We start from the raw sequence: 14,754 nt of genomic DNA, 5'->3' as shown, positions 1-14,754 counted from the left end.
TGCATATGTTGGTACACTCGATGGCTTAGTGAATTCGCTGTTAACACAAAACCAACATGAAAGTATTTATTGAACGGCAGTATATGTGGAGCCAGGCCAAGGCAGCGGGGCCATGTTTGTCCTTGCCGCGCCACAAACTTGCTCCAAAGCTGGCCGTTGTCCATGTTTCATCCGGAGAAGGCCTTGACAGAGCGTGAGAAAGGTGTGGGATCCCATCAGGATGTGACAGGCCAGAAGGCAAACTGCAGGTCGAAACGGAGTATACCTTTTAGCCAGCCTGTCTCCCCAGAGCTCTTTATAGATCCCGTGATAGATGACGAGAAAAGGTGGATATAGAGGAGGCAAATGGCCAAAATCTTACACTGCACTCTGCTGCCCTGGCCACCAGCAACACAGTATCATAGCACCGGCAAGAATATCAGGGACTGATGATGATGGTAACGGTTAGTTTCCCAACAACGGCACCAAAGTTTTGAGAGGAATTTCAGTGATTGGGTTATCATGTGAGGAGATGTTTTTAACTCATGGCAGGAAGGAGATTCAACAATTTGGGGACAAATAAAGGATGCAGTGCAAACACGCGTGCGTGCATATGCATTCAGTATGAAACACACACAGAGACACACTTAATCACCCGAGCAAAGAAGATAAAGCAGCTGGTTGAGTTTGCCTGGGACTAATGGAAGCCATTCATCACCAACACTCCTCACGTACCACCTTCACATTAACACACGTCTTGATTCTTTGTGGACCACAATACCGTGGTCTAGGCCTAAAGCTCAGCACATTTGATGGGCTGCGGAAGGATCTCTCAAGACTTGCGTTTGAAATTTGGCCATTTTTTCCCCCCTCCTCTAAAACTGAAATTGTGCTGCATATATTTTTTTCCAGTCATTTGTCTTCACCAAACCAAAACAACAAAAACCAAAAAGGTTCATGAGAAACTAACATCACACTTTTTTCCCCCCCAAATTCAATTCATCTGTAAGCTATTTATTTTTTAGAGTATAATGTCTGTAAAACGGATTTGAAATCACCTTGGAGTGTTTTGGGATTCCAATTGTTGGTGTATTTATGGTTTAGCTATCAATATAGACAATTCTGAGCATTTTAGGTCGAGGGAGCCTCACTTATATAAGGAACTTTGCAAACAACAAGCATAAATATGTCACAACAACCTTGAATGTATGGTTTTGTTGGTTCACAGGTGATTTCCCAACTTCGTGTCATGAGCTGCTCAGTTGCAACAGGGTCAAAATTCGACAGGGAGCTGTGGTCTCATGGACTTTCACCTATCCTCAACTTGTGGAAGAAACTCAACAAGGTTAATTGCTGCACTATTTACTTGTTCATTTTCTTGAAAAGTACAGCGTGCTGCGGAATGCAATCGCAGTCTTGGATAGCCTTCAATGTTTTTTACAAATCCAAGAGATTGGACACGCTTCCCCATGCTCTTGAATGACAATGACGATACAAATAATTGACAAAAATCTCAAATAAACTGCTCCTGTGAAGACAGACAGCATGATGGAGCATTCGGTTAGCACTTCTGTCTCACAGTTGAATTGGACTCTCGACCCGAGCTGCTTTATGTGGAGTATGCATGTTCTGCCTGTACTTGTATGGGTTTTCTTCATTCTAAAAACATGCATGTCAGGTTGAGTCAATACTCGAACTTGACCTTGTTTGAATGTGAGTGTGAATGGATGTTTTTGCATGTGCCCTTTCATTGAGTGGCAACCTGTCGAGGGTGTACCCAAGTATGCTGGGGTAGACTCCAGCTAAGTTGTGTGTGACCCTGGACGGGATAACTCGTAGAAAATGGATGAGTGGATGAGTGTCTGATTCGTTCGAGACAGGCTGAGGTCAATGGCGAGTGATTTATCATAAAAATACACTCAAACAACCTACACTGTGTACCATCCTGCTATTTTTTTCATCCCAGTTAGGATACAGAGCATGTGTCTACTCTTCTGTCCCTCAAATTAATGAAAATGATGCATCAGATCACAATAGCTGACCGTCGATGCAAATGACATGGGATCAATTGCCACCCAATGCTCCATTCATAATGCCTTCCCAGGCCTTGCCTGTTTTCTTTATATTCAATCTTGTTTTTGAACAAATAACAAAACAGCTGCTACTTTTGCCCTTGTATTTCAATGCCACATATTTCTCTCTGGCTATCGTCTACATTGCAGGGTTCTGCGCTGATCCAGCAAAAGGTCACACCGCCGACAGATCAACACGGGTCCCCAGTACTGTCATTCATTGTTCTGGAACAGTTTAATGCCGTTCGCTTAGTCCAGGTGTGTAAGAGAACCAACATTACGAGAGATGCTGCAGTCAAATAACATATATCTTGCATTTCATGCATAATATACGATACGATATTTGTACCAAACGCAAACAAGATATTGCCGTCATACAGTACATACAGTATGAATGGCTGTTACATTGACAACACACAGGTCAGTCTTGAACAGACTGACATCAGTTTAATTACATTATATTAAAAAAAAAGAAAAAAGATATGTGCCCTAAACTATAATTGTTGTCGCAGAGTATCCACCAGTCCCTCGCTGCCTTGAGCAAGGTGATTAGAGGGACTGAGCTTCTAACTCCCAAGGTCCAAAAACTGGCAACCGCTTTGCTCAATCAGGAGGTAAGTGGAACTCATTTATGGGTTTATTGTTTATTGGATCCCCGTTTGCTCTTGCGAGACAGAAAAGCCAATCTTCCTGGGGTCCATAAAAGTGAAAAAGACAACAATACAAAATATATAAAGAATAAATAAAGATACCTATCAATGTCATATGTTCAGTGCACAATCATTTTCCCTACAATTCAATGGCCAGATATGCAAATACTTTTTTTTTCCTGTCTGGTATACGAATAAGACATCGACAGGCCCTTGTTTACCAGAGCTTGCCTCTGAGTATTTAACAAGCATGGCTGCAGGAAGAACAGACTTAACAGTTTGGTCTTTTAAGCACTGTTGGTACCGTGATTGCCTTGATGTTATGACTTCTTTATTCATTATTTGATGTGGTTTTTGTGATTGAGTTGCTGTTTCTCTCCCACTTGTCAAATGAAGGCACTTCCCAACCCAATAATCCACACACCATATTGCTACAGAAGATTTCATTTCGTTTTTGTTGAGTTCAAGTGAGGGAATGCGTAAAGGAAGACAACTGTGACTGAGATAAAATACAAACACCTTCCCTAAAGCCCAGTAAAGGTCGGCTTTTTACGCACACCCGTCCCTCTAATCCTCCATTTTCCATTTTGCTCCTCTTCCCATCACAGTACACGTGCTGGAAAGTGCACATGTCACAATGCAATGACGTTTTAAAACTCTTTCACTTTTTATGTAAAACACAGCCGAGGGACTAATTTAAGCAACTTTTTGGTCTTCTTTCCCCTGAAGGCTGACTTTAATGCAGCTCAATGAATTTGATTTTATGCTGCGCCCTTTGGTTCTCTGCATTGACAGCAAAAGTGAGAGAGAGAGAGATGTGCATTCACTTGATCGCGCATCAGTTGAAGCTTATACAGTACCTTTCTGACTGACTCATATTTGAGAAGGGCATCCAAAGATTGCCGATTGGTTGAGAAATGTTTGAATAAATTGCTTGTTTGTTTTTTGCTCTCTTTCTTAGTGTCCTCTGCAATGGCAAAATATGTGGGAGGGACCTGAAGAGCCAATGCAATATCTGGGTGCTATAGTAGTGCGTGCGCTTGCCTTACAGGTAATATAGGGGAGTGCATTAAGATTTGTCTCATCAGTAGAGCTTACCATCCATCCATCTATCATGCATATAAAGAATAATCATCACCCTTATCACCTACAAAATATGAATCCAATACAGCAGGGGTGTCAAACTCATTTTTGGCTCAGGGACCGCATGGAGGAAAATCTATTCCGAAGTGGGTCAAACCGTTCAATCATGATATATAACTTAAAAACATTCAGTGTGGCCCGGTGATTTAGTCGTTTGTGCGTCGACCTCACAATGCAGAGGCGCAGGGTTCGATTCCGGCCTCCCTGTGTGGAATTTGCCTGCATGGGTTTTCTCCGGGTTTCCTTCCACATTCCAAAAACATGCATGGCAGGTATATGGAGCACTCTAAGTTGTCCTGAGGTGTTTATACCCTGCGATTGGCTGGTAACCGATTCGGAGTGTCCCCTGCCGACTGCCCAAAGACAGCTGGGATTGGCTGCAGCTCCCTCCGCGACCCTTGCGATGATCGAGCGGATTGGACGATGAATGGATGGACATTCAGTGTCAATATTTGGCAGATTTTTGCTATTTGCGGACCAGCGTGGTCTATTTTCCCTGCGAAAAGCAGGGGTCACTGTAAATATACTGTTAAAAAAAAAAAACTTTTTGGTCCCCTGTATCCGTTTATTGCATTTTTCCAAATTAATGTCAGTTTTTTTATTATGTATTCTATTTGACTAAAACAATTACACTGCATCCATTTTCCATAGGTGTTTTCGTATATACATTTTTTGAAATTTAGAGAAGTATCTGCACTATGTTGGTGCCAGGAAGTAAAGGCTTTGGCTCTGTCTACTCTTGACTGCGTCTCCTACCTCAATATGTTCTGGCAGCTCAGAGTAGACAAACACAGACACACACACACACACACACACACACACACACACACACCCTTGCGTGTGTTCAGAAATATTTATGTCCATGAAAATCCGATGCATTTCATTGTCCGCATGAGGCTGAACCCTCTGTCTACGTCTGTCGGTCTGCTATCTCGTCTGCCTGCACGCCCAGCTGTGTGCGTGCGTGCACAGCATCATTGTTTCTTTCTGCTAACCTCCTTGCACTCCATCTGTCTCTGTCTTGAGGTAACTGTCTCCAAATATCTGTTTGTGCTCCTCTTCAAGGCAGCCTGCTCAACTATTGTAATAAAGGTGAATCAGGCAGGCCGTAGCTTGTATGGTACACACTGCCTTGCTGAGTATTTGGTAGCATGCATACATCTGCATCTGTGTTGATGTGATTACTGTATGAGCTTGCATTCGTGTACAGTATTGAAGACCAAGAAAGCCTTTATTTGTCTCACAATGGAGAAATTCGCAATTTACAGCAGCAAAAATTATGAAAAAGAGAAAGTTGAAAACAAAACAAGTATTTGCATGCACAGAAGCACTTTTAAAACAGTTTAAAAGATGGAAATATATGTATATATATTGTTTTTACACATGGTAAAACTTAACTTGTTCGGTAATTTATATATATATATATACACCTGTATATACTCAAAAGTGAACCGTCTTTGAGGCCAACCCTGTTTGATTCTGTGCTGAAAATGACCCTTCCACAATAAAAAACACTCAAATCAAATACTGTATTTGCTGATTCAGCTCATGTCATGCCGCTGACCTCCAAAATCTTTTCTCTTACTGGCATTAAAAAAAAAAAAAAGAGAGAGACAGAAGTCGAAAAGGTTAAAACTGCAATCTAAAGGTCCTCTTCCAAACATGAAAGCATTTGCGACAGCAGACATCTCGAGGCATATCTTTGAGTTTTCTCAAAAGAAATAAACATCAGCATACTGACGATAGATGTAAGATTTTCTTATCTTTGAGAGCCTCAGCCGCAAGCGGGTATCCTCGAGGCACGGACTAAAAGAGGGGTGAGAGCCCGCTCAGCTTGCAACTTTAATGCTGATAATATTACCCCTCGTTTTGCTAAATAGGTCACAGACAAGATCTTACAGCATATCTACAAGGGCACAACAATAAACAAACACAATTCAAACAAAACCAAACTGTGAGTGAGCTGATGCTCATTTCGGATTGCACAGATGACCAATTTTACAGAGCTATTTTTTTCCACACTTCAAACTATGGTATACATATGCGAGGTTTCCTATTCTATATCCCAAAATATTGTCTGCCATCGAAAAAAAAACATTCCTCGATATTTGAGCTAAGAGTGTATATTAACTGAACCCTTGACGTCATTGTGAAGCCATCCTTGCTTATTTGCGTTTGTTGTGTCTTCGTTCCAATTTTTACAGGGCTGGGTGGAACGTGCTGGCAAACAAACTCTTCTGTCGGACACCTTGGATCTGTCCGAGCTCTTCCACCCCGATACCTTCCTCAATGCTTTGAGGCAGGAGACTGCCAGGTAGGATTTGTTTGACCGGGTTCTACGAAGAGTCTGATCGATAACGTCTTTTTTTTTTTTTTTTTTTTTTTTTTTGTGGGTTTTAGATCTTTAGGTTGTTCAATGGACAGTTTGGTGTTTGCGTCGTCATGGAGGAGTCCCATTGTTGGAGCCAAACTTCAAGTCAAGGTAGCGTGAAAGCTGCGACAGACACACACATACACACGCATGTACACAAGTGATGTACGTCTTCAGTCTGCCTTGAAAGACCATCTGTTGAAGCTGATAATAAAGGTGGATTCAAATGTGCACTTGGTCAATGCTGTTCACTGATATCAATCATTTACTTTGGTCCATAGTCGGATGCAAGTCACTTTGCCCGTTTTTCCTGATCTTGATTTATGTCTGTTGACAAGTTAAGTTGTTCTGATAACACAGCCGCGGTGGCTCGGTGCAATGTAACTCCTTTTACAAGTGACTAAATGGCACCCTGTTACCTCGAGCCACATTAGACATTCCATTGGATTGGACCATTGTCGAAAAAGGTCTACAGTATTATCTTGGTGCTTTCGGCATCTTCTATGACTTCTTCTTCTATGACTAGTTTTAAGTGTACAGCAGGAGGAGGGAGGAATGTGGGCTGGTAACGCGAATCTGCGGCTGGACGCAGGGAAGGAAGACACTCCAAAATCTGACAGCTGAAGATAGTGAGGGAATAATTGTTGTGAAGTGATGTGCTCATTTTATTGACACACACACACGCGCGCACGCACCCACACACACACACACACACACACACACACACGCGCGTTTGCAGTGCAGCTTTGTCTGGCTCTGTCTGTCTTGCCCAGATTATGGTGATTTAGTAGTTGTCTTTGTATGCCTGGCTCAATGCCAGAGTTCCTTTTTGTTGTTTGAGCTGGAAAATGTCTGAGTCACCGGAGTGAATGCACTGACAAACATGAACTGCGAGCATGACATGCAAGTTCCCGTGCTCGTATCTTTGTGTTCTCTCCCCCAATTGGCTCTCAGATCGGCTTGCCTCTGCATTCTCTTTGCATCTTTCTTCAGGGACTGTTTCTGTCCTTGCGATCATGCCATTTGGCTTTTTTTTTTCCTTTCCTACGCCTGTGTGTAATTATCGCCTTGCTTCCTTTTCCTTTCTTTGTCTTTTCTTTGCCATTCTTTGATGCAAGTGAGAAAGTGTGATGCGAAAACATAAAACATATTTCCATGAAACATTATTAGGTTCCCGCGAGTCCTTGAACAGCAATGAATCCATGGAGCTAAAAACAACACCTAAAATAGACATTAAAAAGTTTTAAATCAATCTTTCAAAACTCCTAAAAAAAAAAAAAACACATGATAATCGGATTTAAGGACTGGAGATAGTCTCAAATCTCAAAATAATTCAACATTCATAATAATTTACCGAATTTTACCAGAGCCAACAAAACAGTGATGTCGGTTTAAGTGACACTCTTAAGAGCAGATGCATGTCATTTATGTCCCGTAGCAACCAAGGATGCGCCATAACAATCAGACAGATAACTATTGGACTGATCCTGGGAAAAAAACTATTCATCAATCTGAAATCAACAAACAGGACTGATAACAAGCGGCGTCTCAAATTCACCAGCATTTGTCTAGTTACTGTTACGCTGTTAAGAGCGTCACACGCTCAGCCTCTAATACATGACATGGTGCGACCGTCACTTTTTTTTTAACCTTACAAAAACTGTAATACATTTTTTTATTTGAAGACTCGGACCTCTTATAGTAATTACAGCTGTATGTCCAAAATAATAAACAGACACAGGTCACGTTCTAAGATGTCGTTGTTTGCTTTCTGTCACACCTCACTTCTGTCTGCTCATTTTTGTTTGTTTTTGTTTTGAGGTGGGAGGTCTCCAGCTGGAGGGTTGTAGTTTCGATGGTGTCCATCTTTGTGAAAACCAGCATGATTCTCCCAGTGTGTCAGCAGTGCCACTCTGCTACATGGCCTGGGTTCCTCAGGTATGGGTTCCAAAGTACTTGACAGTGGTTACATTGATTAGATGAGATATTAGAAATACTACGACGTGTTTGAGGAACAAAAAATATTTTTGTGGAGTAGACTGACATCTAGTTGATGTTTTTTTTTAAAAAATGTAACTGTAATTTAACGCACATTTCCAATTAATGAAATAATCTCTGTCAAATATAGTCAAAACAGCTTATAAAATCTTGTATCGAAATACTGTACTGTCCTATTGCATTTTTGCTCGGATCCCGCCGAAAATTTGGATCGGGATGGAACATAAACTCCCTCTGCCTACTTTGATCAGGATTGTAGGTCTTCCACTCAGGGATTTGGCAGGCGACAAATGTTTGTTTAAACCTCGGAGGAGTTCTCTGCTCTCTCACTGCTTTTGTTTCGAGGTGGGAACGATTGTCAGTCGTGATCTGTTTTATGCTCACTCGTAGAATTCTTCCGCTGACCACGCTGCTTCTGAGGAGAGCATCTGGTTGCCTCTGTATTGCGGCTCCGAGAGGGTGAAGGTGGTCACGCATATCAGTGTGCCCTGCAGAAGCAACCCTAACCAGTGGATACAGACTGGTGCCGCCCTCTTCCTTAAACAACGATGATAGGACATCATGAGCAGATTTTGTAGCAAGTATTTTCCAGTTATATTTATTGTATTAAAAAATAAAGCTTTAATGCCATTTAGCTAGCTGGTTGTTGTCAACTGAGTTGTGGCTTTTTGTGCATAGTAGGTTGTATATGTACCGGTATTTTTTGCAAAAATGTTGAGCAGATCCATCCACCCATTTTCTATACTGTCATGCAATGTAAAGTTCTTAGAGCCGATTTATTTTAAAAGACAGCATTATTGTTTCCACGTAAACACTTCAAACGGTTGTCAGTGAATGCAAAGGTGTTTCGTTTGAGCATGCGCAACCATCAAAACGATTGCCGACCACAGCACATTTGCGCTTATCATGATACTCCAGAAAAGTGTTAGTTACTATGCCACTCATGCCTCACTACATCCCTATGTCAAAAAGCACCTTTGGTTGGATCTATGCGTGTTTGTATGCCGAGCTGACAAACTGTCCTATCACGGCTCAGCAGAAAACAATGCACATCACGTTTCCCTGCGCTCACTCTGCTGCACTCACTTCTGCTGAAACAAGCATTCCAGGCCTGAAATGCTTCACTGTTCACAAAGTAAAGGCTGATGTGCTATCTGCAACACACACACACACGCATGGTGGCTGACTAGTTAGTTCCTAACCTAGTGTGACTGGCCCTGAGCTGAGGTTGAGCAGAGTCATTCAAGCCGCAGGGCTACAAAGGTGCGTGTGTGTGTGTATGTGTGTGTGTGTGTGTGTGTGTGTGTGTGTGTGTATGTATGTGTGTATAAACATGGTGTCGGCTACATAGTCAAGAGCATCACATTTTGACGATTGGCCTAAACTCCAGTCAAACATGAATCTCCGGCATGTGAGGCAGCCCCACTAACTGCTGCTCACCACTATTTCTATTTGGTCATTAAATAAACATGTTCAAATAGTATTGATTGTTATCCAAGCAGATTTTCTACAGTGTTTCAACAATCAGCAGAAGGAAAGGTGATTCGTTTGTGCATGAGCAACCATCAAAACGCTTGCAGCTCACAGCACATTTGCGCTTATCATGATACTCCAGAAAAGTGTTAGTTACTATGCCACTCATGCCTCACTACATCCCTATGTCAAAAAGCACCTTTGGTTGGATCTATGCGTGTTTGTATGCCGAGCTGACAAACTGTCCTATCACGGCTCAGCAGAAAACAATGCACATCACGTTTCCCTGCGCTCACTCTGCTGCACTCACTTCTGCTGAAACAAGCATTCCAGGCCTGAAATGCTTCACTGTTCACAAAGTAAAGGCTGATGTGCTATCTGCAACACACACACACACGCATGGTGGCTGACTAGTTAGTTCCTAACCTAGTGTGACTGGCCCTGAGCTGAGGTTGAGCAGAGTCATTCAAGCCGCAGGGCTACAAAGGTGCGTGTGTGTGTGTATGTGTGTGTGTGTGTGTGTGTGTGTGTGTGTGTGTATGTATGTGTGTATAAACATGGTGTCGGCTACATAGTCAAGAGCATCACATTTTGACGATTGGCCTAAACTCCAGTCAAACATGAATCTCCGGCATGTGAGGCAGCCCCACTAACTGCTGCTCACCACTATTTCTATTTGGTCATTAAATAAACATGTTCAAATAGTATTGATTGTTATCCAAGCAGATTTTCTACAGTGTTTCAACAATCAGCAGAAGGGAATCTCACCTGCTGCATTTTGTCTGTCTTACCTGTCCAGCCAAATAGCCCCCTGACCCCCCCCCCCCAAAAAATTTGCCTTTTTTTTAACCTTAATTAAAAAAGGTAATTACCGGTACTTCCTTCCACCAATGGACATAGTGTTCTTTCATTTCCTCAAACGGGAACACAATGCATGAGTTAATTTTCAGTCACTGATTTGCAATGGATGTGGGGAGTAATTGTACCACCTCTGTGTGTGTGTGTGTGTGTGTGTGTGTGTGTGTGTGTGTGTGTGTGACTTACAAGTGACTTCTCTCTGTGTCATTTTCTTGAAGCTGCAGTCCCCCAAAAGTGTTGGACTAAAGTTTTAACTACACGGGTAATATTTATAATATTTAATTTCTCTGCTTGTCCCTTTTCTGGAGCTTCCTTGCGTTGTCTTATGTCAAGGGTGTTATTGTCAAGTACTCTATATGGATCAGTAATGGAAATGAACAATATAGTCGGACACGTGATAATATTTTAACCTTTGACACCAAGCGCGCTGCAGCCAGCAGTAGTTTTGACCATTTGGTGATCCAGCGATAGGATGATTGCAAAATGGAAAAAGAAAGCAATGCATCCAAAGGGACTCTCACATGATCTTCATAAAATGTGAATGATGTGTGACTGTGACTCTGCTCAACGGCTGCAGAAGACAAAACGGCGTCATCTGACTTGCTCAAACCAGAATGTAAACACCTGAATTCCCCTTTTCTTTTTCAAGAGTGTTCTTCTACCGAGCGCATTTTGTCAGGTCACAGTTAGTGACAACGTGACAGCGCTGCGAACATTTGGCCCCAACTCTACTCTGCTTGCCACATAACTTGTCCCGCGGCTTTCTTTCCGTGTGCATTTTGGGTATCCATCAAGTTCAGAACCGAATGGCCACGTCCAGGTGGCATCCTGCGGTGACATTCATGGCCTCTTTCATTGGCGACGATGCGTCATTCTGCCAATTACCGCTCGGGATTACAAAAGAGGTCATTTCAGGGGAGGCTGGCGACAGGACAAACTTTGACTGCGCAGCATAAAACACATGCAGCAGAACATAATGGGCTTCACTGGAGGCAGGAGGGCAAACAGTTAAAACATAATTTGCCATCGACCTGCTTCCCTGCAGGTTTAATTGGCACTAACTTTTGTTTGTCCTGTAAATCTAGGAGAGTAAATGCACACAATACACAATTTGTTAACATACAATATGCTCTATTATTTTGATACCCAAATTAGCATGGGCACGTACAGTATACCCATACTCAGATTCAGAATCATCCATCCATCCATTTTCTGATCCACTTTATCCTCACAAGGGTCGCAGGGCGTGCTTGAGCCTATCCCAGCTATCTTCGGGCAGTACACCCTGAACTGGTTGCCAGGCAATCGCAGGGCACATGAACAACCATCCGGGCTCGCAACCACACGAGGGACAATTTAGAGTGTTCCATTAACCTGCCATGCATGTTTTTGGAATGTGGGAGGAAAGCAAAGTACCCAGAGAAAGCCCACGCAGGCACAAGGAGAACATGCAAAGTCGACACAGGAAGGCGGGAGCCGGAATCAAACCCTGCACCTCTGCACTGTGAGGCCGACGCGCCAACCAATCGACAACCGGCCTGCCTGATTCAGAATCAGCACAACCAAATCATCTAGAAAAGTTTACTTGCATCCCTGTTTAGAAAATCTCGTCAAATGTGTTGACCGTTGTAAATATTCCATTTAAAGAATGAACTGAATCATCTTTACATGTCAGTGTATACTATTGGATGTGATGTTCCTCAGCTTGATGACTGGCACTTATGCCACATGAGTTTTCCTCCTCTTACAGGAAAAGTCAGAATCCCAAATAGCTTTCAGAGCACATCCGTTGCAACCACTTGGGAATAAAAAAAAAAAATGTTACTGCCTCATGCAGCAGCTTGAAATCATTTGGTTTACGGTTGCTACACTTTGCTCAGCATCCTTCGAAAAGTAAGCATTAGCATTTTTTTTTTTTGTCGACACAACCGCTGGTACTGCGCTCTTTGCAAAACCATTTCCACACAATCCAGATGCTCAACAGATGGTCCAGAGCACCATTAACGCAGCACACTTTGTTTAAAGAGAACAGACACAGAAGGATGTCGGAATTAAATCTTCCTCTGTTGACTGCTAACTATAAATTCTTTGCGTTTGAAAAAGATGAACATTGATCTGCTTTATACTTTTTGTCTGGATTTTTTTTTCCAGTCATATTGTTACATTCCAGTGAGCCAATGACAGAAAACACGTATCTCTATTTGCCCGTCATGGAAGGCGACAAGAGGAATCTTGTAACAGAACAGATTCTCTGCTGGCCACTGGCACATTTCTGGATTGATTTTATATGAGGTCTGAATGAGTCGGGCTACAAATCTGAGTCCACAAGTGACATCTTGCACTGAAATACAAGATGTGGCTTTACTATAATGCCCTCTAATGTTTCCAAACTTATGTCCATCACCAACAAAGCCAACACATGACACCTACTGTAGGTTCCTATTACAATGACTGCAAACTTGGAGTTGGCATCGATCCGTCTTCTCATGTTATAAGGGAGCAATGCATTTGGAGCAAACAAAGGAGGCGCCAAAATGACAAAATGTGAAAACCAATTGAACTCTCCATTCTTTCAAATGCATCCATACAACAACACTGGTTATTGATGACCAGTGTATTTGTCTGAAGGCAAGTGTGCGAGTAGATTTAGAAAAGGGCGGATGGAAAAATGAATATGAATGGGTCAAAAGTGGATTGAAGCTGATAATATAAGAGCATCGATAAGTGATGACAGTAATACATTGATCGTACAATATTCATTGATGTAATAAAAGCACAAACTGGAGAGACAATAATCACAGCCTCATTCCACAGCACCAGACACTTGAAAGCGCTCAAGGACTTTCTTGATAATGACACACCGAAAGTCGCACTATAAATACTGTTACTGATCACTTTAGAAAATCGTGCAATGATTATTTGCACCAACTGCACAACATTGAGCACTTTATCTCTGCTCGATGACTGTGGACATTGAAGAACAGCTGTCATTGGGTGGCACTGCTGCAAAATGGTACCCTCACCTTACGGAAAATCTTTCTACACTTATATGTCATGTCTTTGTTTATCGTAGTTGCTTGTTATCACAGTACTAGTGTAGCCTAGACTACCGGAGAACAATTTTTCCTATGTTCTACATACTTGGCCAATAAAGATGATTCTGATTCTGATTTTGAATAAGACACCTGAATCTGCTTGAAGTTTTTTGCTGTACTTGCAGCATTAGGTCATTTTGAAGCACTCTTCCTTTCAAAGACAAAGAAACAAACAAACCAAAAGGAAAAAAAAACGATGCTTCCAACCTAAAGTGAGTAAACTGAACCAAGTGCATAACAGCGTTATTTCTCTCCTTGTGCATTTTTTATTTTAATTTTAACAAGTGACAATGCACCCTAACGCTGTACATAGAGAGGAAGCGAAAGAGACCAAGGGAAGAAATTGTGAGTTCGAGAATTCCCGTTGACCACTGAATTTTTTTTTTTTTTGTGCGCTGCATCTAATGTTGAAGAATGTTGCCGATTAGAAAGGTGACAGCGGCTAACTGACCAGCTGCACTAGCCCCTCCCCTCTGCTGTCACGGTCAATGGAGCAACGTCGATGAATTTCCTTCACACCTTCAGCCCATCGCTGAACTTGGCTCTCATCCCAAGCAAGGCATGTCCTTGAGCATACGCGCACGCATTGTACAACGCGCGGCGCGACGCCCTCACCACTTAATTCAGCCTCCTGTGAGGGCAGCGGGCCGCTCGGTGGCCATGTTTATGGCTCTTCTGAAGCTGCAAATCACCGTGGTTATGGTTGGCCGGATTTATGAGAGCGGCCCCATCCTGCGGCCCTTAGATAAACTATGGATCACCGTCGCACTGGCACACATATGCAATAAGCACCGTGTACTGCGGATGATACACATGCTCACACAGCATCAAGGATTTTTTGGGGGAGTTTTTTTGTTAGGCTGCGTAGATCACCGTGGAATAAATAGTCATCCAACGTGACAGGTTCCACCGTGTCAGTATCACTTCCAATCCCAACATCGGAGATGAATCATATTGTGTGAACAGCTCTTCAAATAGGCCTATATATATACTGTTGGACCAAAAAGAGCCACACACAACACCTGACTGATCCTTTGGACTTTGTAATAGTTTATTTGCAAAGTTTGAAAAGTGGTGCTCGCACGATTCGTAAAAGGAAGTGGAGCCAAAATTTG

The 14,754-nt window shown here is 42.4% G+C and overlaps 1 protein-coding gene across 3 annotated transcripts in view; it reads left to right on the top strand.

Annotated features, from left to right (window-relative positions):
• dync2h1 (dynein cytoplasmic 2 heavy chain 1) overlaps positions 1-8,853 on the top strand; it is a 59,713-nt gene extending 50,860 nt beyond the window's left edge. For all 3 annotated transcript variants that reach the window (XM_019886006.1, XM_019886007.1, XM_019886008.1), the window contains 8 exons: positions 1,208-1,324; positions 2,202-2,309; positions 2,564-2,665; positions 3,663-3,752; positions 6,049-6,158; positions 6,245-6,326; positions 8,037-8,153; positions 8,604-8,853. In XM_019886006.1, coding sequence (XP_019741565.1) covers positions 1,208-1,324; positions 2,202-2,309; positions 2,564-2,665; positions 3,663-3,752; positions 6,049-6,158; positions 6,245-6,326; positions 8,037-8,153; positions 8,604-8,765 — 888 coding nt within the window. In that variant the 3' untranslated portion in view covers positions 8,766-8,853. The remainder of the gene's footprint in view (positions 1-1,207; positions 1,325-2,201; positions 2,310-2,563; positions 2,666-3,662; positions 3,753-6,048; positions 6,159-6,244; positions 6,327-8,036; positions 8,154-8,603) is intronic.
• Positions 8,854-14,754: the final 5,901 nt, after the last annotated feature.

The sequence above is a fragment of the Hippocampus comes genome, unplaced genomic scaffold (genome assembly GCF_001891065.2).
Source record: "Hippocampus comes isolate QL1 unplaced genomic scaffold, H_comes_QL1_v1.1 scaffold29, whole genome shotgun sequence".
Taxonomy (NCBI): domain Eukaryota; kingdom Metazoa; phylum Chordata; class Actinopteri; order Syngnathiformes; family Syngnathidae; genus Hippocampus; species Hippocampus comes.
Note: the sequence above shows the minus strand (reverse complement) of the source record. Positions and strands in the feature narration are given on the sequence as shown.